The 24,992-nt window shown below is 37.6% G+C and overlaps 1 protein-coding gene across 2 annotated transcripts in view; it reads left to right on the plus strand.

Annotated features, from left to right (window-relative positions):
* The window catches only part of NDFIP1 (Nedd4 family interacting protein 1), a 56,350-nt gene that overhangs the window by 29,006 nt on the left and 2,352 nt on the right, over nt 1–24,992 (plus strand). For both annotated transcript variants that reach the window (XM_049648519.1, XM_049648518.1), the window contains exons 2-7: nt 2,652–2,739; nt 7,542–7,672; nt 12,021–12,108; nt 12,998–13,122; nt 15,106–15,172; nt 18,078–18,183. In XM_049648519.1, coding sequence (XP_049504476.1) covers nt 2,652–2,739; nt 7,542–7,672; nt 12,021–12,108; nt 12,998–13,122; nt 15,106–15,172; nt 18,078–18,181 — 603 coding nt within the window. In that variant the 3' untranslated portion in view covers nt 18,182–18,183. The remainder of the gene's footprint in view (nt 1–2,651; nt 2,740–7,541; nt 7,673–12,020; nt 12,109–12,997; nt 13,123–15,105; nt 15,173–18,077; nt 18,184–24,992) is intronic.

Below are 24,992 nucleotides of genomic sequence, written 5' to 3' on the forward strand. Positions count from 1 at the left end.
TCCCCACTTGTGTGCATGATTTCTCTCTCTCTCTCTCTCTCAAAAACATAAATCATTAAAAAAAAAAGTATTGCAAGTGAACCATGGCCCCAGGAACTCAATTTATGTGTTCTTAAAAAATAGTGTCTCAGGAGGGTGGGTGATGGGTATTGAGGAGGGCACCTTTTGGGATGAGCACTGGGTGTTGTATGGAAACCAATTTGACAATAAATTTCATATATTGAAAAAAAAATAGATTGTGAAAGATAAAAAAAAAATAGTGTCTCAGTGTCATTTTTTTTTTCCTTTTCTTTTTTTTTTTTTTAATTTGTGTGTGAGATAGAGAGCTTGAGCAGGGGAGGAGCAGAAGGAGAGGGAGAGAGAATTCCAGGGGTGCCTGGGTGGCTCAGACTGACTTTGGCTCAGGTCATGTTCTCAAGATCAATGGGTTCCAGTCCCACATCAGGCTCTGCACTGACATCATGGAGCCTGCTTCAGATTCTCTCTCTCTCTCTCTCTCTCTCTCTCTGCTCCTTCCCTGGTCTCTCTCTCTCAAGTAAATAAATAAGCTTAACAAAAAAGTGAGAGAGAGAGGGAGAGAGAGAGAATCCCAAGCAGGCTCTGTGCTGTCACCAGGGAGCCTGATGCAGGACTGCATTCCACAAACCTTGAGATCATGACCTGAGCTGAAATTAAGAGTCAGACACTTAACTGCCTGAGCCACCCAGGTGCTCCCAGGAACTCTATTTAAATAATTTACTGATGGGGGGTGGGGAGGTCCTAGGATCATGTGGCTTTACTATAGCTATTTTGCCCTATATGCTTTCCTTAAAAGGAAAACTCATCTTACATTATCATACAGTTTTTTGGGGAGGGCCTTAAGTTTAACGTTAGAATACTAGGGTTCAAAAAAATGTGCCCAGATGGTAGATGTTGATAATTTGGCACCAGAATTCTTCTGAAATTGAATACATTGCAGTATGTTTAAAAAAGTTTTTATTTATTCATTTTGAGAGAGACAGAGCAAGTGGGGAGGGACAGAGAGAGAGAGAGAGCGAGAATCCCAAGCAGGCTCCTCACTGTCAGCTTGGAGCCTGATGTGGGGCTCGACCCCATGAAACTCAAGACTGTGACCTGAGTTGAAACAAACAGTTGGACGCTTAACCAGCTGAGCCACCCAGGCACTCCTGAATACATTGCAGTATTAATCAGAAGTTTTTTGTTGGCTTCTGATTTTGAACGGCATAGGGGTTGGAGACTGAGATGGTTAGTTAAAATTTAAGAAATTCGGGAGCTCTCCTTCATGTTACCACCAGTCAGGCTCTCTGTTTTCCTGTCTGAATTCAACGTAGAGTTTTTTGTAGCAGTTGGTTTAGAAGGGTGTGTGTTTTGCGAGTGGCTCAGTTGGTTCCCTGTATCATGATGGCCCACAGCAGGACCCAGACCCCTGAGTCAGTTACATCGATAAATATGGTTATTACTTTACAGATGGACTCCCATTCTCAGCCAGTTCATCTTTTTTAAATGAGCTGTATTTTATTGTCACACTATAAGAATTAAATCTAACGTCTTTGTTCTATGAAGATGAGTTTGAGTAGATTGTCCAGACTGGCAATGACAGGAAGACACCCTTTTCATTGTGAGTTATTTGGAGTAACTGGGGCTGTAGATTTGACCGAGAAAGTCTCTGAGATAGGGAAGAGGGAGATTTACTGACAGAGGTTATTTGTAGAATTATGTAGAATTTAATGTTTTCGTAAATGTCTTAATTATTTAAGATTTAATTTCTATGTGCAGACTGAATATAATGGTAAACCTTGGTTTGGTATGATTTAGCTTTGTTTCAACAGATGATTATTGGATTGTTTTTCTAACTTAAAAAATTACACGAGTGGTAAATGTTCATTACCAAAAATTCAGTATACATATAAACAAGAAAAAGGAAAAATTCCCTTATGATTGTATCAGCTAGAGATAAACATTGTAAACTGTAGATGTCTGTCATTCTAACTTTCTTGTCTTCACTTAACTGTCTTTCAAAAGCAAATTATGTTTTGCCTGCTATTTGGTAAATTTTGCTTTTTTTCATGTACAGCATAAATACCCATTCAAGCCATCACATTTTATTTTTATGGGTGCTTAGTAATCCTTTGTGAGATGACCTATAATTTATTTAAAAGTCCCCCATGATTGGAATTTAGGTTGTTTCTATGTTTTGCCGCAGTAACATTAATATCTACCCTTTTGCCCCTTTATTTCCTTAGGATAAATTCCTGAGAATAGAGTACTTTGTTTCTTGCTTTAAAAAATATATATATATTTTTAATTTTTTTCAGTGAGAGAGCAAGAAAGAGCACGAGTGGGGAAGGGGCAGAGAGAGAGAGGGAGACAAAGAATCCAAAGCAGGCTCCAGGCTCTGAGCTGACAACACAGAGCTTGATGCGCGGCTCGAACTCACAAGCCGTGAGTGAGATCATGACCTGAACTGAAGTCGGAGGCTCAACTGACTGAGCCACCCAGGCTCCTGAGAGTAGAGTACTTTGTAAAGGATTTGTCCGTTTTAAGATTTTTGAAACACATTGCCAAATAGCTTTCCAGAAAGGCCATTCCAGTTTTCAGTTTCTTCTCTAATTGGCTTTATACTTGGATTAAAATGTGCAATTTTTATTTAGTTGCAGAATGAGGAAGAGCCTGGAGAGCCAGAACAGGCTGTAGGTGACGCTCCTCCACCTTACAGCAGCATCTCTGCAGAGAGTGCAGGTAGGTAACCCGCAAGGTGACTCTTGAACTCATGAAATGCACTTAGCCAGAGACTTGTCCAGTGTGTGTTTGTCTTTGCCTTTGCTTCAGCTTTCCTTAAGAAGTCTTTGACGTTGTTTGTAGTTTGTAGCCGGAAGTGGAAAAAACTCATGTTACTTTTCTGAAAAACACTTAAAACTCCATCTCAGTGTGTCTTTTTTATGGAACTCCATTTCATTCCAATAGGCCCTTCGTAAAAAGGAAGTAGAAATTCACGAACTAGGTGATCACCTGATTTTTTGTTCTTTTTGTAGTTTCCTCATTAATTGTTTTGCTCTTTGTGATTTTAGTGCCTGCGACCTGGAACATAGTACATTTGATTGATTTGTGCTAGTGAATTCTTAATTAAAAAAAAAAAAAAAAAAACACCAAAACTAAAAGTCTCTCAGTTCTTTCATAATATTCCTCATAGTTCAAGCCCTCCTTGAATAATCTTTTGTCTTCACATTTTACGCCGGATTATCTATTTAATTTTCACATATATACATAGAAGGGATGGGGAAAAAGAAAGAAAATCTCAACAGTTGAGGACTTTTGGTAGTTTAAAGCTTCCTGATAAGCAGTTCTGCTTTAATTGCTGAAAATGGACCAGTTTTGATGGAACCTCTTCATTTTCTCTAAAAGAGAAATGTGGCATGAAATCGTGCATGGTGCCACCATTGAACCCATCCTACTGCCAGGGTAGATAGGCAAATTGAAGACAGCATTTATCCCAAAGAGCCTCATAATCCTTTTCAATACAGTATTTGGGCAGCTATTGTCAGTTGATGAGGGCTTACTTTGGTTGGTAGTCTCTGGGGCCCTGAAGCTGCCGTTTAATTAAGAAGCACATGGGTCAGAAAGTTTTTTCCCTCTACTCTGGCTTCAAATTTTGAACTCTGTATCCTTGTATTAAAATTCTTTTATTTATAAGCATCTAAAACTAAGAATGCTAACTTCAGGTTTTTGAGGAATTGCAGGGTGTCTCCTTGAATCAAATTAAGATGAAAACACCAAGACTTGGGAAAGAATTGCAAAGCCATGCCGTATTTACTCATTTCTACCAGACTATAAGTACTAGTTGTCCTTTAAATACATCCACTGAAAATTTAACTCATTAATAAGAAATTTGGTTCCTGTTTTTTTAATGATAAAAGTCTTTTATATTTAGCTACCCAGAATTATTAAGAGGTAATTTTTTTCCTGAATATCTGAGTTTGTATTTTCCGTAATTGTAAAAAGTTAGAACCATTTTTGAGACAAATCTTTTTCAAACACTTCCCTCCCTTATTCAGTTATATCTCATATTCTTTGTTTACATTTTTTCTTATGATTTAGGGATTGCAACCAGAAACATTATCTGGAAGATATTCTGTTCTATACTATAGTGATGCCTTTATTCATTGACATTTGTAGAACTTTGATTCAAGAATCAGATTCTCCCTTAGCTGTCAGATGGTATTTCCCATAGCTGTCCTTACAGAAGTCCCTTTAATCTTTCTCTTTTGTTGTTGTTAATCTTGCTGTGGGCCTCAACAGCAAAAAACAAAGCTTCTTGAGATTGGGTGTAAAGTAGAGGTAAACTACTTCTAGAATAGAGCCTGAAGAATACTCTTATGAATAAAGTCTTTGGATTTTATAGCATTTCGTCTAACTACACAGAAGCCTTTAAAACAAACAAACAAATAAAATACATAAATAATACATAAAAATAAAATAAAATAAACAACCAAACTTTTAACTTCCTCAGTCTCTACTGAGCTCTTTGAGTTTCAGATGAGTGAAGTTTCAGGGAAATCTTTTTTAGGGATCATAAGTTACTCAAGAACATTAATTTTTTGTGTATGAACTGGGGTTTTCCATTTTGACTTTTTTTAAAAAGGAAACCTCTAAAATGGTTTAAATGGCCTTTTCCCCCTTTGTTGTTAAATTAACATTGCTAATTTTTTTTTTAGATAAATGCTATGTGTACCTGTTACTCCATTTATGAGGAAAGTGATGAGAAACAAAATGACACATGCATGTTGGTAGGGAAAAAAAAGAGCACAAGTCATTATTTCGCACACTCTACCTATTTTAATTTGTGATATATAAATTGAACAGTCTAACAAATATTGGTTGTTGTTGTTCTGAATATATTAAATAAACTTGAAAGATTGTCACTAAACTTTTCTTGGTAACTTAAAATGATGTGAGTATGTATATTGATGGATCCCATTACAAAATATTTTGAAATAGGGAAATAAACATGTTGTTAATTTTCTTCAACTTAAGGTGGTAGGTATCAGTTTTATTCATGTATTCAGAATTACTATGGCAGTAGGCTAATTTAAATTGTACATTTCTGTTTGTAATAACTTAGTTTGACTTGATGAGAAATAAAAAGAAATTTAATAGAAGATTATGCAGTGTTTTATAATGTATGTATCACATTAATTATATATGTATATATTACATTAATGTATATATTATAATGTATGTGTGTGCATGTATCTTAAATAGCAATTTTGACATGGAAAAAAACAAGTTCTTTAAATTGGGTTAGGTGGCAGCTTTAGTTTCAATAACACATTTTCCTATATTTTCTTCTAAAAGCTTTAATATTTTATTTTCATATGTAGATTTATATTCCAACTGATATTGTTTTTTTCTGTATAGTGTAAGATAGTGGTCAAGATGAATTTGTTTTTCTGTATGGATCGGCAGTTGGTACAGCACCATTTATTAAAAAGACCATTCTTTCTTCCCTGCCCTACAGTGTCACCTTTGTTGTAAATCAGATGACCATATATGTGTGGATCTCTTTCTGGACTCAGTATTCTAATGTTTATTTATTTTTGAGGGAGAGCGACATAGAGTGAGCGGGGGAGGGGCAGAGAGAGGGAGATACAGAATCCGAAGTGGGCTCCAGGTTCCAAGCTGTCAGCATGGAGCCCGACACAGAGCTTGAACCCATGCATGAACCGTGAGATCGTGACCTGAACCAAAGTTGAATGCTTAACCGACTGAGCCACCCAGGCACCCCTGGACTCATTTTTTTGTTCTTTGGTCTGTTTACTTATCCTTATGTCCATCCCCTACTATTTTAATTGTAGAGCTTTATAATCTTGGTATCTGGTAATGTAGGTCCTTCACACTTAACTGCTCTTCAAGATTGCTTTGGTTTTTCTTGGCCTTTTGCATATATATACATTTTACAATTAAATAGGCTTGTCAGTTTCCATAAACTGTAACAAAAGAAAACAGTAATTCTGCTAGAATTCTAGTTAGAATTGCACTGAATCTGGGATCAGTTTGAAGAGCATTAACATCTTCATAATACTGCTTCCAGTCTGTAAACATGATATATCTCTCCATGTAATTAAGATCTTATTTAATTTCTCTCAGTAGTATTTTGTAGATTTCAACATTGAGTACTTATATATTTATTACTAGATTTACTTCTCATGTTGTTGTAAAAAATGGTCCATATATAATTTTACTTTCTGTTTGTTGCTGGTATATGGAAATACAATTGATGATTTATATCCATCCAGAGACTTTGCTAAATTCATATATTAATTCTAATAGGCTGTCTGTAGATACTCTTGAATTTTCTGGGTCTATAATCATGTCATCCATGATTAAGGACAGTTATTTCTTCTCTTCTAATACTTCTGTCTTGTATTTCCTTTTCTTGCCATATTATATGAACTAGTAGGATCTTTAAGGTAATGTTTGATAGGAGGTAGTGACAGTAGGCATTTTTGTCTAATTCTAATCTTAGGGGAGAAAGCTTTTAAAAATTTGCAATTAATTATGATATTGACTCTAGGTATTTTGTAGAGACTTATGATCAAATTAAGGAAGTTTTATTCCTAATTTGGTAAGTGTTTTTATTATCAGTAGGTGTTAAATTGTGTAAAATGCTTTTTGTGTCCATGTGAATACAATAGAATTTTTCTTTTTTCTGTTAATGAGGTGAATTGATGATTTCAGTAATATATTACAGTAAAATTGGAAGTTAATTACAATTAACCAGAAGAAATAGAAGAGAGAAAAATGTTAATCTTGATGAACTATAGGACTTTTTCCAAAATGTTTGTTTTTTTAAAAAAAATGGTGTAGAAATTTAATAGATTTTTAAATACATCTTTTCTAATAAATATTGAGTTCCTTATCATAGAAGTTAATGAGAATGAAGATACATTAAAAAGAGGAAATGAAAGATTTAATTCAGATAAATGATGGCTCTGTAACTGAATTAGTTACCTCAGTTCAGTTACCTGTAACTGAATTAGTTACCTGAACTGATTAGGCACATCATAGAAAACAGTACCTGGTAAAACTAATGGGTAAGAATCAAAGTGCCAGAATAAACTCGTGAGAAATGAATTTTAACTTTTTTATTAAGTTGGTTTTCCTCTTTATAATTGGGAGGAAACTATGGTATAGCTTACAGACACACAGGTGATGTATTTTTGGCTTAAATGTTGTCTTTATGCCACTGTTAATACTGAGTGCCTTTGGTGAACATATCAAGTGACAGTTGAAAAAAGTGTTCCAAGGCATTTGGGAGGGAAGGCAAAGTGATTTCAATGAATCTGCTTAAATAATTAAAAGGTAGATGAATTTAAAAATCATTCTCAATCTCTTATATTCTTATATGAACAGTTTGGTTCAATTATTCTGTATGTACCCTTAGAAGTATGGCTGGTTTTTGTTTTCCAGAGTTAGTAGAAATCATCTTTTTTCCTGCGTTTAGCTAATGGTCAGTTAATTATGACTTCCTTTTTATTCTGCAGCATATTTTGACTACAAAGATGAGTCTGGATTTCCAAAGCCTCCGTCTTACAATGTGGCAACAACACTGCCCAGTTATGATGAAGCTGAGAGAACAAAGGCTGAGGCTACTATCCCCTTGGTTCCTGGAAGAGTAAGTCCAAATTACCATGTTACTTGCTGGCTGCTTTATGGGAATTAGGTTCTCTTCATTACCCACTTTTGATTTATTGCTTATGATTGTACTAATTCATAAACGTACAGTTAATTTTTTATTGTTTAAATTTTAGTTAACATACAGTGCAGTGTTGGTTTCACGAGTACAAGTCAGTGATTCATCACTAACATACAACACCCTGTGCTCATTGCAGCAAGTGCCGTCCTTAGTACCCATCACCTGTCTAGCCCATCTCCCACCTACCTCCCTCCGTCAACCCATAGTTTGGTCTCTATCATTAAGAGTCTCTTGTAGTTTGTTTCCCTCTTTTTTCCCCCTTCCATGTGTTCATCTCTTTCGTTTCTTAGCTTCCACATACGAGTGAAATCATAAGGTATTTGTCTTTCTCTCATTGACTTATTTTGCTTAGCATAATGCATTCTAGCTCCATCTGTGTCACTGCAAATGGCAAGGTTTCATTCTTTTTGATGGCTGAGTAATATTCCATTGTGTGTATATGTGTGTATACACACACATGCACACATACCACATCTTTAGCCATTCATCAGTCAGTGGACATTTGGGGTCTGTCCATAGGTTGGCTATTGTTGATAATGCTGCTATAAACATTGGGGTGCATGTGCTCCTTTGAATTTGTATTTTTGTATCCTTTGGGTAAATACGTAGGAGTGCAGTTGCTGGATCATAGGGTAGTTCTATTTTTAGTTTCTTGAGAAAGTACAGCTATTTTTTTAAAAAAACAAGTATATTTTCTTTTGGGATAACAAACTCTTACCTCTTCCTGAAAATGATGTGGTAAAAGTTACAAATCAGCAAAAAAAAATCACTAGTCAGGCCAGTTTAAATTTTCCCTGTATCTCTCCTTCCACCACCATTTTCTCAACTTTCCTGCCCTAACTGAAACGTCTTAGAGCAGGGGCTGATTTAGGAAATACACTGACTTTGCCTTGATCTACACATTTCATATTTTGGCGTTAGGTAGATAGGGAGATTTATGGAGAGAGTAAGTTCATCTTTATAGAATTAAACTTATGAAACTTATAACAGGGCCCCAGCAATTGTCTAGATGAACCTCATGTCACCAGCAGTCCAGACCACTCCTGTGTCTGTGAGGACATAGTGAATTCGGATCCTGTAGGTTGGGTGTGATGAAAGCCAGTGGGAGATTTTAAGGCACTCTTTGTTCTTGATGTCAGATCTGCAAGTGACTAGATGTGATTTCATAAATACTCATCCAGGTTAAAGCTGATGCAGGTAGGGCCTTGGGCCAGTATTGGGAAAATGTAGAGTAGGGGCAGTCAGGGTTCCAGACTCATCCCGAGAGGAAACTAGAGTGAACAATAAGAACAAAAACAGAGGTTTAGCCGGGACAGTGCAATGGCATAGGCCCCAGACGTTCAGGCCTTAGGGTAGAGGACTGTTGACAGACCATATCTACTATGAGGAGTCCGGCTCCTAAAACCACTACTTGATAGAAATAATAGTTCATAAGCCTAGACTAGGCTGATGCCATATGGTAGTGTGTGCTCAGTTCTTGTAGTTTCCAGGGAGAAACTACCAACCTTCAAGGAGTTTATTGTCTAAGGACAAAACAGTCTTCATGTAATACTGGAAGCCAACGACATGCTTGGCATGTACTCAGTTTCTAGTATATTGTTTCCAGTTCTCACAACAACCTTGCAAGATAGAGATTATATTATCCCCATTTTACAGAATTGAGCCCAGAGAAATTAAGTAATTTGCGCAGTCATAATAGCTAATAAGTAGCACAGGTGAGAGTCACACCCAGGTATTCTAGACTCTAAAGTCCTATGTGTATTCTGTAGTTCCCTTAGATTATATGGTAACTGTCCCATGGAAATAGACCAGGAGATTAGCTCTGATTAATAACAGAACTCCTTAGAATACTTTTATTTGACAAGGATACATATTTAGGAACCTGTTAAACGTTATTTAGCAAACACGCATAGACCACTTTTTTTTCTTTTCTTTTTTTTTTTTTTTTTTTACAATGTGCTATGTATTTTGTAATGGATAGGTAGAAAGTTTTGAATAAGGCAGTACTCCTGCTATACAAGAACTTAAAGACAGCTGGGGAAAAGGCCCCCAAATACCAATATCTAAGCAGCACAGGTGCCGTGAGCATTAAGAACTGTGACTTTTTACTATGTGATTGTGGGGGAAATGGGATTTGAAGTGGATCCTGAGTTTTGATGGATAAGAACATTCCAAAAGGAAAAGTCCAGAAAGCAGACATGAATTTAGCCGGTGTGGGAAAGGGTCTATGAATGTAGTAATTGATTTTGCTTGAGCAAAGAGTTTGTGACCAGACTATAGGCTGTAGAATGTTTTGAATGCTAGGGTGAGGCATGTAGGCTTATGTGTGGGTCACACAGAATGTTTGTGAAAGTTTTTGAGCAGGGATATGATAAGACAAGTATGTGTTTTAGAAACATTAACCCAGCAGCAATTTGTAGGAGGAATGATAGTACAGATACCAAGGACAGGAAGAACAGTTAGAAGGCACCTACAAGGAGCACCTGGGGTGGCTCAATTGGCTAAGCATCAAACTCTTGATTTAGGCTCAGGTCATGTTCTCACAACGAGTTCAAGCCCTGAGTCAGGCTCTGCGCGTACAGTGCAGATTCTCTTTCCCTCTCCATCTGCCCCTCTGCGGCTTGTGCATGTGCTCTGTCTCAAAAGTAAATAAATAAATTTTTTTTTTTTTAAAAGAAGGCACCTGCAGTATTACTAGAAATTACTTCCCTGTCTTTCTGTAGTTTATCTTTGAGTATTTATGCAAAAACAAAACAAAACAAAACAACCCAATTAGTTTCTAATTAGGCAAGGCCTTATTTTTCCTAATATGAAGTCAGAAACTGGGTACTTAGTATTAAAAACAAAACAAAACAAACACATTCTTGTAAAAATTCCTTCCTTCCTTCCTTCCTTCCTCTTTTGAGAGAGAAAGAGGGTGCAAGTGAGCGAGAGGCAGAGAGAGAGAAGCAGGGTTTACTTGAAGCAAGGCTTGAGCTCACCCAAAGCAGGGCTCACGCTCACCTGATGCAGAACTCGAACTCACAAACCGCAAGATCATGACCTGAGCCAAAGTCAGATGCTTAACCGGCTGAGCCACGCAGGTGCCCCTCCTTTTTTTTTTTTTTTTTAACAGTTCATTTATTTTGAGAGAGAAAGCACTAGTGGGGGAGGGGCAGAGAGAGAGGGAGAGGGAGAATTCCAAGCATGTTCCAGTGCTGTCATCACAGAGCCCGATTCAGGGCTCAAACCCATGAACTGTGAGATCATGACCTGAGCCAAAGTTAGACACTTAACCGACTGAGCATCCAGGTGCCCCTCTTGTAAAAATTTCTAACAGGAGACGAAGTGTGTTAAGTTTGAAATGGAAGCTGCCCCTTACATTTCCGTTTCTCCAGTACACCCTCCCCAGGTGAACCCTAGCTTGTTATGGATTTCCCAGCCTCCTTTCTGTCTGTGTAGGGTGAGTTTGGATTGTCCCTAAGGGTTTTTTTTTCCCTTTTTTTCCTTTTGTGCATTTGAGGAACCTTCATTGGACTGTGTACAAATCTGGCTTTTACTTTTAAGTGTATATTCATATGTGTTTCAGTATTTCAACACATAACATACATCAGTTGAAAAGGTGGGCCACATGGTTAATGGTGGTCAGGGTCCTGTTCCTCCTAGACTTGGAGTAATGTGTTTTCAAGTTAGGATGGAAAGGATCCTCTCCGCCAATAAGCTTGGAAGTAAGGTTGTTTCAGACCTTTATACTAAAGTGAACAAAATGGTTGTAAAGTTGAGCATTGGGCAGCCCCACAGCCTCTTCATGTGTGATCTTGCTATTCTTTTTCTCCCATGTCTTATAAAAATTTGAACTTCTTAATAAGGTCCTGGATTACTAATATCTGGGCCCTCAGCAGGCCCTGGGTTACTGATTCTAGAATGTAAGGCAAATTTAAGCCAAATATGTATTTTTCCTTTAGATATATTTGAGTGAATACTTCTCTTTGAACTTTATAATTTTTGAAGTGTATTCTTAAAGAACTTGGGTTATAAAATGAACAGTTCATTTAGAAAACTATAGAGATAGAAGAAAGATTTGCCTGTTCTCTAATTGTATCTTTTATTAAAAGACAAAATGAAATTTTTAACACATACTGAACCTTAATGCTCATTATTTTGAATTGAGCCAAAGCGGTAAATTTTCTCCTTGGTACTCACTTTTATTCCTTTCCTTATTTTTCTTGATGCCTTTCATTTGCCTACAAATAATTCATCTTGATTTTACCTTTCTCTTTTCATTTAGGATGAAGACTTTGTGGGTCGGGATGACTTTGATGATGCTGACCAGCTGAGGATAGGAAATGATGGGATTTTCATGTTAACTTTTTTCAGTAAGTAAATACACATAGTAGGACCACCTCTCACCAACCAGAGTGCTTTGAAGTATGGCCGTATCTGACTGAATTAAAGTGACTAGTTGAACTAATATTTTAATACATTGTATGCATTTGATGCCTCTTATTGAGATGTTCAGGAACTTAGTATACATTTTTCTTAATATTCCTTCTGTTTGTCTTCTCTTATATCTATAGAAAATATAACTGAAGTAGTTATGGGGATGCTGTATTTTTACATGAGCTAATAAGTAAGCCTCATCTTTTAGGTCTGCAAGGATCCTTGGCATTGCTCCTACTCAGACCTGACCTGTAGAGTAGGAATTGAAGACCTTAGTCTGATTGATTTTGCCTTTTTTTTTTTTTTTTTTTGCAAGCTTCTATTTTCTGACAGATCAAAGTCAGCCGAATTTTTTTTCCCCTCCTTGATGTTATTTTGCATTTATCTGTTCCTGAGTGTCACTTAGAAGTGAGCAACCATTTTTTTAATTTGCGGTATTAAAAAGATTAGATATAAAGGAAATGCAGTGCTTTTAGAGGCGATGCTATGTAGCTGTCAAGATTCATAGAAGTAGGACGATGAATAACTTGAATCAGATTATTTTATTTACTGAAGTGTAACACATAAAAGGGCACAAGTCATAAGTATACAGTTTGGTGAATGTTAAGGCATTTTTGAAAGTGAATAGCAATAGATATGTTTTCTTGTTTGCTTTTGGGAGGAAGACAGAATGGATGTAGGAGGTAAGGGAAGTGTTATGGTGGATGGGCTGGGCTTTTATCCTTGGAAAAACCATTTAAGCAAAAGCAAGTGTAGAAGGCACTCTTACCATAATAACAGGACATGTTTGACATGTTTTGTTTTTTTTCTTCTCTGCCTTTACAGTGGCATTCCTCTTTAACTGGATTGGATTTTTCCTGTCTTTTTGTCTGACCACCTCAGCTGCAGGAAGGTATGGGGCCATTTCAGGATTTGGTCTCTCTCTAATTAAGTGGATCCTAATTGTCAGGGTAAGTTGTATACCAGAAAAGATAGACCTTTTGAGAAACAAGAAGTGGAATAAGTTTGAATATTTGACTTTTTTTTTTCATGTGTTGTTGCTTAGCATTATCTCTACATTTAAAAGGATTTTAGGTTTGTCTTTATTCTGGCTTCATGAAGTTGAACCTAAATCATTTGCAGTTGGTTCATGCATGCAAGTCTTATACTTAAATCTAGTGAATATTGGTGGCCCCAAGGTATCTATCTTACAGGTTGTTCACAAGTTGCTTTCTCTGCTTTTAATGTTTATAATAGGATAATATGTGTGTTTGTTTGTTCTGAAATTAGTTGTTTTTATGACAAAAAGAAAGATAACACTTCTTTGGTGTCTCATTAAAAATAGGCATTCCTCTCACCCTCTCACTAATTCTACTAAAGTTTTAGTTTATCTTTCTTCTTCCCTCTTTCTTTCACTTTGTTTCTCCCCCCTTCTTCCCTCTCTTCAGAGCTCTCTTCCTCCCCTCCAGGGTTGTTTATCAGTAGCATCAGTGGTTATACCAAAATGTCTGGGAGCTGAAACTGTTTAACAAGTGCTACTCCATTAGGGGACTTTATCTCTACAGTATATTAGAGAGAAATCATCAGTGATCTGGGAGTTATCAGGTAGTCACAATTGTTGAAGTAATTTATACTTAAAAAAAAATCTAGTCTCTTAAAGTATACTGCGATTTCATATAAGTTTATTGCTTTTATAGATAAAATCAATGTATCCATCATAAATTGGCATTATAAACTAATTAATGGGTGTTGACTGACAGCTGGAGTTTTTCAAATTTATTTATTTTAACCAGTTAACATTTTTAGGATTGCAAGTTCCTTTGAGAGTCTGGTAAAAGTTAAGGACTTTTCCCCCAGATGGCTAATATATATTCATCTGAGACAAGCCTTCAGGTTAAGAGCCTGAGTCCTAAAGTGGTTTCTCGTTCCTTCTGTCTTAAATTGTTCTATTAGGAAATAAAATGCTATATTTTAACACTGAGACTGTGTTAAATTCTTGGACACTGAAGCCCCCAGTAGAAAACAGAGATAAAATTAGTTACCAATCTTTTTTTTAACTAAAATTTTCAGAGCTGACTAAATTTTAAAACTGAATTGAGTGAATCAACTTGTATCAGGATGGCCTGGTCTGTAACAGAAAACGGGTTCAACATGGCTTAGAAAACCGTGGAGCACATTTATTTCCCATGAAAACAAGCCCTGACGTGGAGGATAGTTAAATCAGGGTGTCATTGACATCATTAGGGACAGTTGCCACTTCTGCTCAGCATGTTAGTACAGCTGCTCCTCCCTCAGGGTGAAAACGGCCATAGCAGTTTCAAGGCATCACAGCAGAAGCACAGCAGTGCTCAGCAGAAGAAAGACAACTGTTTCTTCTCTTGCTTTTCTCTCCACATGCAAGAAGACCTTAGCAGCCCTCAATTCCCTTTGGCCAGAATGTGCCATTATTTGGCAAAGGAGTCGAATTATTGTGTTGTACATGATAAAGCTTGCAAAGTGAAGGCATACCTGGAAGAATAGGAACAAAATAATTGGTTCTGTCACTGGGTAAGCAAAGTCAAAGGGTCATCAAAACGTATTTCTAGAAGGATGAATATTACATGGGCCAAAAAAAAAAAAAAAAAAAAAATTTTTAAAAAAAAAAAAAAATTAAAGGGGCAAAAAAAAAAAAAAAAAAAAAAACCTTGTAAAAAATAAACAGATTTGAGCACTGCAAAACAAGGAGTCTATAAGACAAAATCATATCTCAAGATTGCTTTTCCATGAAAGGAAACGTGTCTGCATATGTCATAACCATTTCAGGTCAGTAATACATAAAATATTTTCATTTAAAAATTTGCAGGAGCTAAATGATAGCATTGGTATGCAAAAGTCTTGTGTTTTGTGTGCCCTTAAGTTGAAACGTGAAATTGTATTTGCTAAGCTGCTATAAAATTGTTTGCTTTATTTTTCAGTTTTCCACCTATTTCCCTGGATATTTTGATGGTCAGTACTGGCTCTGGTGGGTGTTCCTGGTTTTAGGTAAGTGCTTTTAACGTAGACAAAGGAGAGAAAAGATATTTTTAATTTTAGAAGTAAAATTGCTTTTAGTAAACCCTTATCTTGCTTATGATACAGTAATATATTACCAATAGTAAGTATAATTTGTAAAACATTTCTTAAAGGCTAGGTTGTTGTCACCATTAGAGTAACAAGCAGGTTAATAAAAGGTCTCTCAGTGGTAGGTTTTTCCTAACCCATTCGTATATACTTTTCAGGTTTCCCATGTGACCAGTGGGGCATGCTAATAGGACTTACTTTATAGTTTGCGAGTATTTTTCCCCTTGAGAGTATTCATGACAAAAGGGTTCACAAACTTAACCCCAAATTATTTATAGGTATATTTTAACAAATTGAACTAACTACTCAGGCATGTATGTGGCCAATCAGTCAGATCTGTCAGCAAGAAACAAAATGTATAGTCTTACTAGACATAACTTCTGGAAGAATCATTATTGGGTTTCTAGAACTCTTTAGTTCAGTACTGGTGAGAATAAGAATGATTTTGCAATTAAAAGAATATAATATGCTAGGCATTTCAGGTTGTTCACCTTAAGATTATCTTTTTTTACTCTGTATTTAAAAATTTTTTCTTCTAAGACATTTTAAAGCAAAGAAATGAACAGTGGGGTGAATAGTTTTGGCTTCTTCTTTCTTCGTGAAGAAAATATTTATGATACAATAACTGACCACCATCACTGTTGTCATTTCTCTAGAACCGTAGCAGGATCATCCCGTTCAAGATAGTATAATTGCCTCGCCCACTTCTATGATATCGCTTTCTCCTGTCTCCTGTTTTGGGCCGCCTTGTTACCTTCTTAATCAAGATCCTTGGTGGCAACGCTACTAATGGGTCTAGTTAGCACAGTGTAGCACCCATGCCCAACAGGTGCTTAATATATTCAGGACCTACCTGCTTTGCCCAAGGTGATAGACCATGCATTGGTGAACCTAAATTTTACTTAGAAAATACAAATCTTATATCACACCATCCCCCACTTCCCCAGTAGCATCATCTATTCTACTAATAGTCTTTGGAATTCTAAGGAAAGATAAATCATAACCCCCCCCCCCTTAATCTTAAGGCACTTAATAATAAAAATGACCCATAGAAGAGTTACTTTGGAGGAATAGTTTCTTGGCTTGCTTATTCTTGAAAATGTATCTTTACGAAAAAGGGTGACTTTCCTTTATCCCCCAAGCCTAAATTCAGACAAGTCCTGAATGGACCAAAGGAGAGGCATTAAATATGTATTTTTAGGTTGATTGTTGATAACATAGATAATTTATAGAAACTTAATGAACTGATTTCCTTCCTTTATTAAAGTTTCTTGGGAGAAGAATTTACCATACTTGTAATTAGTCATTCTGTTTATCTTACTGCTTACTAGTAAGCGAAAAAACAGTGACACTTAGGATATAACTTGTGCATTTGGATCCAATGTTTAGATCATTTTGGGAATTTCTCTTGCAGAGAGAACCAATTCTTGGGTGTTTTGTTATTTTGGTTGTTGTTTTGCTAGGAACAAGTCTACACAGAGCTCTCAAGCTGGCACTCAATGAGCTACATCTAGCCTGTAGTTATAATTTGTTCTACAGTTATTTTCAGAGGTTTTTTTTAAAAATTAGTTGCCGTCACTTACAAATCAGGAGTTTCCATATAAAACGTCTCAATGTTTTTACTTTTCTTAAAAATTGGAATATCTAGCAAAACAGGCCTATATTTCCACCTGGCCCCCACCCTTTGACTGGAGCTGAGTTGTAGGCATCCACTCCATATTAACCACTCATTTCACCAGGATTCCACAACCCAGCACGTGATGGGGTAACCCCTGCTCTCTAGTCACTTACTACTTTTGCTGCCAAACAGAATGGGAATGAGGAGTGCTTGCTGAATGGGTACAGATTTTTTAGGGGTCATAAAAATGTTCTCAAGTTAAGATAATAGTTTTGGTTGTACAGCTTTATATTTCTACTAAAATTAAATAAAGCCAGTGAATGGTATACATTAAATGAGTGAAGCTTATGGTATGTGAATTTTATCACCATAAAGGTGTTTTTAAAATGTCTCTTAAGACTCAGGGAAGAGCTCTGAAGGAGGAAGGTCAGAAGAGAGTGAGCTGTCATTAGAGGGGGCATACCCCCTTCCCGGGGGGAGGAGGGGGTTGGTTGTTACAAGAGGTGAAAACTGAATATGTAAATAGCTTTCGGTGTAGACTTAGAAAATCAGCCTCACTCCTTCAGTGCCTGGGAAATAAAGGGCAGAGTGAACCCTACTTGTACATATATTTTTAAGAATAGAGAAATTAAATTTAGAGTTGAGAATGTAAGAATTGCTGTAAAAACAAAAACAAAACGAAACAAAATATAAAAAGAATTGCTGTAATAGGTTAAGGGGATCCTGACACCTAGTGGACAGCATATGTACAGTTGACAGAAAAAAAAAAAAAAAAACCTTGACAAGAGGGATGGGGTTTTTTTTGGTTTTTTTTTTGTTTTTTTTTGAGAAAAATATTTTATAACCTGTCTTTTTTGGGTGGCTTAATTATTGAAATACTGTTTTGGAACCCAGAAGGTAAGTTTTCATAATGCCTTTCAGTGAGGTTATCAAATAATAGAGGTTTAGCTCTATCTTATTTTTTATTTCCCTTTTAGACCAATTAGATTCTGAATGTGCAAAAAGATTTTCATTTGGGCTCTCAAGATTATGTCTTCTCAATGAGAAATGGAAAATTTTGTATGCAAATCCTTTGGAAATTGCTCATGTTTTGATAACTTTTAGCAGAAAAATGATGAAATAGTGCTATCAATAGGGATATTTCTGTGGGGAGGGTGTACTTAATACAGAAATTATAAATTCATTCTTGATTTTTCTTTTTTAAATCAGGTTTTCTCCTGTTTCTCAGAGGATTTATCAATTATGCAAAAGTTCGGAAGATGCCAGAAACGTTCTCAAATCTCCCTAGGACCAGAGTTCTCTTTATTTATTAAAGGTATTACACAAAACGTTATTCTAGTCCCGGTATAATCATGTGATACATTGCCAGTTTTTCTCCACGATCAGAGTAGAGTATGCCCCCTGTAGTTGGAAATATAGAGAAGGTAAGGAAGCCATAGTCCTTGCCTTTTTGGCAGTTTTTAGTTTAGTTAAGGCGTGTTTTCATTAAAAGCTATTGAAATGGGCAAGTTGGAAAAACTACCATAGGAGAAAACATTATCTCATCTTCTGACAGTATAGAAGAGGCAGGGGTCTTCATAGTCTTTGGGAAGCTAGGATATTTGGCTGTAACTATGGGGTCCAGGATCTTTGAATCCTGAATCCTGAAGCCACTGCTTATTGTACCAGCTCCAGAGGATAGCATTGAAAAGGAGCCTTTTAGGCCTAATCACTTGGCTGTAATTACATAGGTCCCCCAATCCCCAGAGCTCCTATGGGAAGAAACCATTGTCTGCATGAGGAACTCCTTTTGCCTAGGCTACTTACAAGCCCACTAAGGCTTCCATCTCTTAAAATTAGTCAGGAGACTTTCCTGGTGCCCTTCTTCACGTTCACACCCTGACATTACCACTCTGGTGGTAAGGAGGGTCAAACCCAAGGAAAGGAAGGGGAACGGACCTTTACCTCTGCCTAGAAGAGGAGGACTAAGCCCTGCTAAGTCTCCTCTTTGATTCCTATGTGGTTTTCTCCAGAGCTTAGCTCCATCTTCCATCTTTAGCTGCAAAAAGGAAGAGCTATGGAATCTTGGGAAAGAGTATACCAGAGAGAGTCCTCTCTGGTAACAAGATCTGATAGGACTTCTTAGACTTCACTTTGTTCCTTTAAGTTTGGGATGGGTGGGTTGTGGAGAGGAATCTCGAACCACCCTAGGGGCTAGGTTAGTTGAAGATCAGACAAGGCTTTGGGGCTTTTTTTGTGTGTTTTTTGTTTTTAAAGATTTTATTTTAAAGTAATCTCTACACCCAACATGGGGCTTGAACTCACAACCCTGAGATCAAGAGTCACATGCTCTTCCGACGGGGCTAGCCAGGCACCCCCTGAAGATCAGACAAGGCTTTGTTTTAAAGGGTGTACCAGTTGACATCCATCAACTGGTACGCAGTTATTGGATACGGGTGATACGCAGAAATTGGATAGGGTGGGGTAGATTTCAGAATCACCTAAAGCAGAGTGAAGAGTGTAACAGAGGCAAGGAAGTATGAAGCTTGCTCAAGGGACAGCAGTTTGATTATAGCATAAAGGAGTGTTGAAGGTCAAGGCTGGCAAAGCCAGCTTGAGACAATGGTTTCAAATATCTTGAGCACTAAGCCCATTTGCAGTGGAACAGTAGAATGCATAGAGCAGCCCTTAAAGTCCAGGGACATGTTGGTTCAATGCAAGCTAACCCTTTGTGAACATTAATTTGTTCTCTATTTGCTGTGGGTAGTCATAGTTAACAAAAGTAATCAGATGCTAAGAGTGGAGTTCTCTGTGTTGAAGATTCATGATAGTATCAGGATGTGTGCATCTAGAAAAGAAACTACCCACCATAATTAATTTGCCAGGTGATGTGAGACAGCGTTAAAACTTTTTTTTTTTTTTTAATGGTTATTTATTTTTGACAGAGACAGAATGCGAGTGGGTTAGGGGCAGAGAGAGAGGGAGACACAGAAGCAGAAGCAGGCTCCAGGCTCTGAGCTGTCAGCACAGAGCCTGACGTGGGGCTCGAACTCACGAGCTGTGAGATCATGACCTGAGCCGAAGTCGGACGCTCAACTGACTGAGCCACCCAGGCGCCCCAGCATTAAAACTTTTTAAGCAACAGGGATGCCTGGCTGACTCAGTCAGGAGAGCATGCCCCTCCTGATCTTGGGGTCGTGGTTTTGAGCCCCGTGTTGGGTGTAGAGATTACTTCAAAACAAAATCTTCTAAAAAATAGGTAAAAGTTTTTAAGAAACAGAATAATATGAGAATTTCTTGAATATGACAAATTGCATTAAGCATTTCATATGTATAATTAAATGTATTTATGTAAATAACAGAAAGTTACAGTGATAGATGAGGTCAGATACCTGCATGGTAGAGTATATTCCTAAGGCATTTCTTACAAAAGTTAAAGCATGCAAAGAACTTAGGCTTGTATTGGTTAAAGTAAATTTCTTCAAGGCAGTATGTACTTTGATTTGAAAGAAAACTTTGTTCCTTAAGAGTGCCACATGTGCTGGATTTTTTTTCTTTTTTTTTTTTTAAAAGAAATAAAACATTTGAAGTAGGTTTTATTGCGTGTTTAAATTTTTTTTTTTTTAACGTTTATTTATTTTCGAGACAGAGAGAGACAGAGCATGAATGGGGGAGGGGCAGAGAGAGAGGGAGACACAGAATCGGAAACAGGCTCCAGGCTCTGAGCCATCAGCCCAGAGCCTGACGTGGGGCTCGAACTCACGGACTGCGAGATCGTGACCTGAGCCGAAGTCGGACGCTTAACCAACTGAGCCACCCAGGCGCCCCATTTATTGCGTGTTTAAAAGTATGTGGCATATCCTGAATTTGAATTAGGTTACAAAGTCTGGACTCAGATGGACGTTGACACTGCTGGCCTAATGCCCTAATGTGTTTTTGTGTCTAGGACATCCTAACTTTAAGAGACTTATCAGATGTTCTGTGTAGTTTTATGAAGTTACTATTGTCCTCTTTTTTTCTTTCCTCTCCATATCCATATCCATATCCATATCCATATCCATATCCATATAATTGGTAACTATTTCTAAGCCTCACATTTAATTCTTACCTGCCAAAGATTCAAAAGTTAATTCTTTTGGGTTGCCATGGTTCTCCTTACAAAGGGTGCCCAAATCACCCATAGATTTCCCCTAATCCATTGATGCCCATATATCCTGAGGGGACAGACTTCTTTCTCTCTCTCTCTCTGTCTCTCTCTGTCTCTCTGTCTCTCTCTTCCCCTTTTAATTCTTTTAAAGTGATCTCTGTTTCCAGTGTGGGGTTCAGATTTACAACCCTGAAGTCAAGAGTTGCATATTCTACTGACTTAGCCAGACAGGTGCCCCCTTATTTCTCTTTTTTAAGAAATAATAGATTCTATAGGTCTAGGCAAATGGTAGCTTTGAATTTCTGAATGGACCAAGATCACACTTCTATTCTCTTCATTCTTCAGTTAGAAGGAAATTTCAATGTTTATTAGGGGATTGCACACCTTCCTCATCTTGCTTCTAACACATAACCAGTAACAGCCAGGTTCGGAAGAAAGCCTGAACTTCTCAGTTTTCCTGTATTGTTAGAGACTGTATTGAGTGGCTTTTGTTCATAGAAATTGGTATTGTTTTGTTTGGATTTTTAAAACTGTCTGAAATGTTTTATAGGAGTATTCTAAATGTAAAGCAAAGTATGGGATTATGATTTGCAGTAGGCAGTCCTTAGTACTAATGCTGATGGAATTGTGAAGGGACATTCTAGGCCCCTGCGATTCTCTGTATTTTGGGGTCAGAAGCCTTATTGTGCTTTAGGAGTTGTCAGAAACTTAGAGCATCTCCTGGTGAAGGGCGTCTTAAGTTTCTTTTCTTTTCTATCTGACTTTGCTAGTCTAGTTGATTTGAAATCATTTCTGACATGCCCAGAGGATTCAGAGCTCTAAATTAGGGGTTTGGAGGCTTAGAGCCGCATTTAGAATTCTAATGACTTCCTTACTAATTGTCAGTATCCCCAGAGTGAATCTGAAAAGCCATAATATCCCATGGGACTGAATTTCCTTTGTCCATTGACAGGGATAAGAACTGTTCATCTAGATCCAAATGTAGAATGTTTCTCTAGTTGAGAGGAAATTTAATTTAGTTTGAAATTGTGCTAGCAAACCATCATGGAAGATGTGAAGATTTTATTTTCTTTCACTGAGACTTCTTAACTTTCTTTGATATATATGTCACTAGTTAAAAGCTAGCTGTAGGCTTACTTTTTGCCAGAAAGACACAGGTAGGTACTTTTTAAAATAGCTTTGCCGTAACAGAAAAATAACTTAATTCCCATGCTGTACTAAGGTATGCCATTTTCTGGAAAAGGGTACAAGAATAGTGACTTTTCTGTTCAGGTGACCCAAAATACAGGACACACAAACAAACAAACCTTGAAATGACCCCAGAAGGCCTCTTTCTAATCAGCCAAAGTAGATGTTACAAAAGCCGAACAGTGAGGCTCATGTACTGCTATCATAGGGGCAGCTCTCAGGTTCCCTTTTGGAGCTCATTTAAGCTTAAAAAGGAAATCTGGTCTCCTGCCCCACAGCAAGAAAAGCCAGAAGGAACTGCTAAATGTAGGCCCGGTGGCCTCAAGAAGTGAGTGACTGTGAGGAAGCAGAAAAACAGAACGTTCCTTCTGTATTGTTTCCAAAGAAACAGATACCTTTCAGAAACCTCTTTATCTGAAATGGTCAAAAATGTTGTGTTCATACTTTTTCTTATTTACCATTTTACTGGAAAATAAATTTTTATGGAGTACCACTTCCTCTGATGCTGCCAAGGAACTGAGGGTTTAGCTGCAGTAGTTGGAATGTGGTAGCACAGTGAACTGGTATCAGACGCTGCTCCAGAAGCACTTGTGCCTGTGAAGCCCAAAAGATTTTAAGTTGTTATTTTAACCACATATAAAATAGGAGGGAGGGGCACCTGGGTGGCTCCGTCGGTGAAACATCCGACTTCGGCTCAGGTCATGATCTCACGGTCTGTGAGTTCGAGCCCAGCGTCGGGCTCTGTGCTGTCAGTTCAGAGCCTGGAGCCTGTTTCGGATTCTGTGTCTCCGTCTCTCTCTGACCCTCCTCCCGTTCATACTCTGTCTCTCTCTGTCAAAAAATGAATAAACGTTAAAAAAAAATTAAAATAGGAGGGAAAAGTTTGTAAGCCCTGGCATTAATGAGATAGGACGCTTTACAATTAGATAATGATTCCTGTGACCTGTACCTATTAGTTACCAGATATGTAAAATTTCCCCCCATATGATGCTATTTTTCCTTTTCTATGATGTTTCCCTTTCTATAAACTTCCCCCTCCTCCTTAATGCTTCTCTTAATTTATTAAAGGAAGTTCACCCCAAGTTAAAGTTAAATTTGTTGGACTATGTTGTCAAGTAGCAAGACAGAGAGAGAGACAGTGTGTAAGCAGTGGAGGGCCAGAGAGACAGGGACACACAGAATCCGAAGCAGGCTCCCGGCTCTGAGCTGTCGGCACAGAGCCCGATGCGGGGCCTGAATCCATGAACCGTGAGATCATGACCTGAGCCGAAGTTAACACACTTAACCGACTGAGCCACCCAGGCACCCCAGTGGTATTTTTGCTAAAAAAAGTTCATATAACATTCAAGAAGAAATGGTGGTTTTCCTCTTGAGATTAAATGATCTGTAGGCTGATGGTTCCTTTTGTTTCTGAAGTGATCCGATCTACAGTTTAGTAATGATGTCCAGAGTCCCTAACAGCCTTCTTTCCTCCAGTTGTGTTCCACCATTGTTTTTGTGACATCTTGTGAGTCAAGTCTGTCTGGACAGGCCTCCAGGTTTAAGAGAGCAGTAATAATTTTCATTTGGGGCCTGTATAGTGATTGAGATCACCCACTGTTAACCTATCTAGACTCCTTTAGTGGAATTTTATTGTTTGTTGGGTGGTTCTGACTTTGAGGGATCTAATCAACCTCTGTGGAAGCAGCATGATCTAAGGCAAGTGGTCAGATCGTTACCTGGACTATATCATATGTTCTTGCAAATTCTAGTGTTTTAATGAATAGGAACTCTTACATCATTTTTCATCTGTTAATGGAAAGTAATAAAGCTGAAGTTACTTAAAATTGTAGTAAGTCTAGCCTCATTGCAAAAACCTCCACTTGACATAGGCCTGCTGATACACTTTTTGCTTCTGCTTGGTTTTTAGAGTTCCTTATGTTCTCATGTCTTTGTCACTGTACATTCTGAGGTCTCTCAATCTAAAGAAAAGTTGTTCTTGTGTCACTATTACTGGTTTACTTGAATACCAACTGAATTTGGAATTTGGAAAAATATGAACAGTTTAAAAAACCATATATTGATTTCCTCTGTTGTAGCTTCTCTGCATTTTGTCAGCCTTTTAAAGATTTATGCAGTAGTCTAATCAGAAAAGATAGAAAAGAAAGGGCTAGTTCTAGCTTTTACAGTAACCTGGACAGGTAGAAAAGTAAGCTAAGGGTCTCCATATGAGCCCATCCAACTCTCCCTTGGTGCATGATACCACACAGTTGTTTCTCAAATATTTATGAAGTAGTGTGCGTGTCTTCAGTGTTGTTGTGTGGTTTTTTTTGCATTAACATAGGGAGTCACTTGTACGTTTTCCTGTTAATTCCATGAAAACCAAAATGATTAATTATGCCAAAACAGAAATACCTCAAAGTATTGTATGAAAACTGCATTTAAAATACAGAATATATGGGGCACGTGGGTGGCTCAGTCAAACATCTGACTCTTGATTTCGGCTCAGGTCAAGAGCCCTGAGTCAGGCTCTGTGTTAACAGCCCAGAGCCTACTTGGGATTCTCTCTCTCCCTCCCTCTCTGTCCTTCCCCTCATGCTCTCCCTCTTGTTCTCTCTCTCAAAATAAATAAATAAACTTAAAAATAATATGCAGTATATGGGCATTGTTTTGAGAGTGTTTATTTCAGTCATGTATATTCCTTTTTAAAAATCAGTTTTTTGGGGTCCCTGGGTGGTTCTGTCCATTAAGTGCCTGACTTCATTCAGCTCAGGTCATGATCTTGTGTTCATGAGTTCGAGCCCGTGTCGGGCTCTGTGCTGACAGCTCAG

The sequence above is a fragment of the Panthera uncia genome, assembly GCF_023721935.1.
Source record: "Panthera uncia isolate 11264 chromosome A1 unlocalized genomic scaffold, Puncia_PCG_1.0 HiC_scaffold_17, whole genome shotgun sequence".
Taxonomy (NCBI): Eukaryota; Metazoa; Chordata; class Mammalia; order Carnivora; family Felidae; genus Panthera; species Panthera uncia.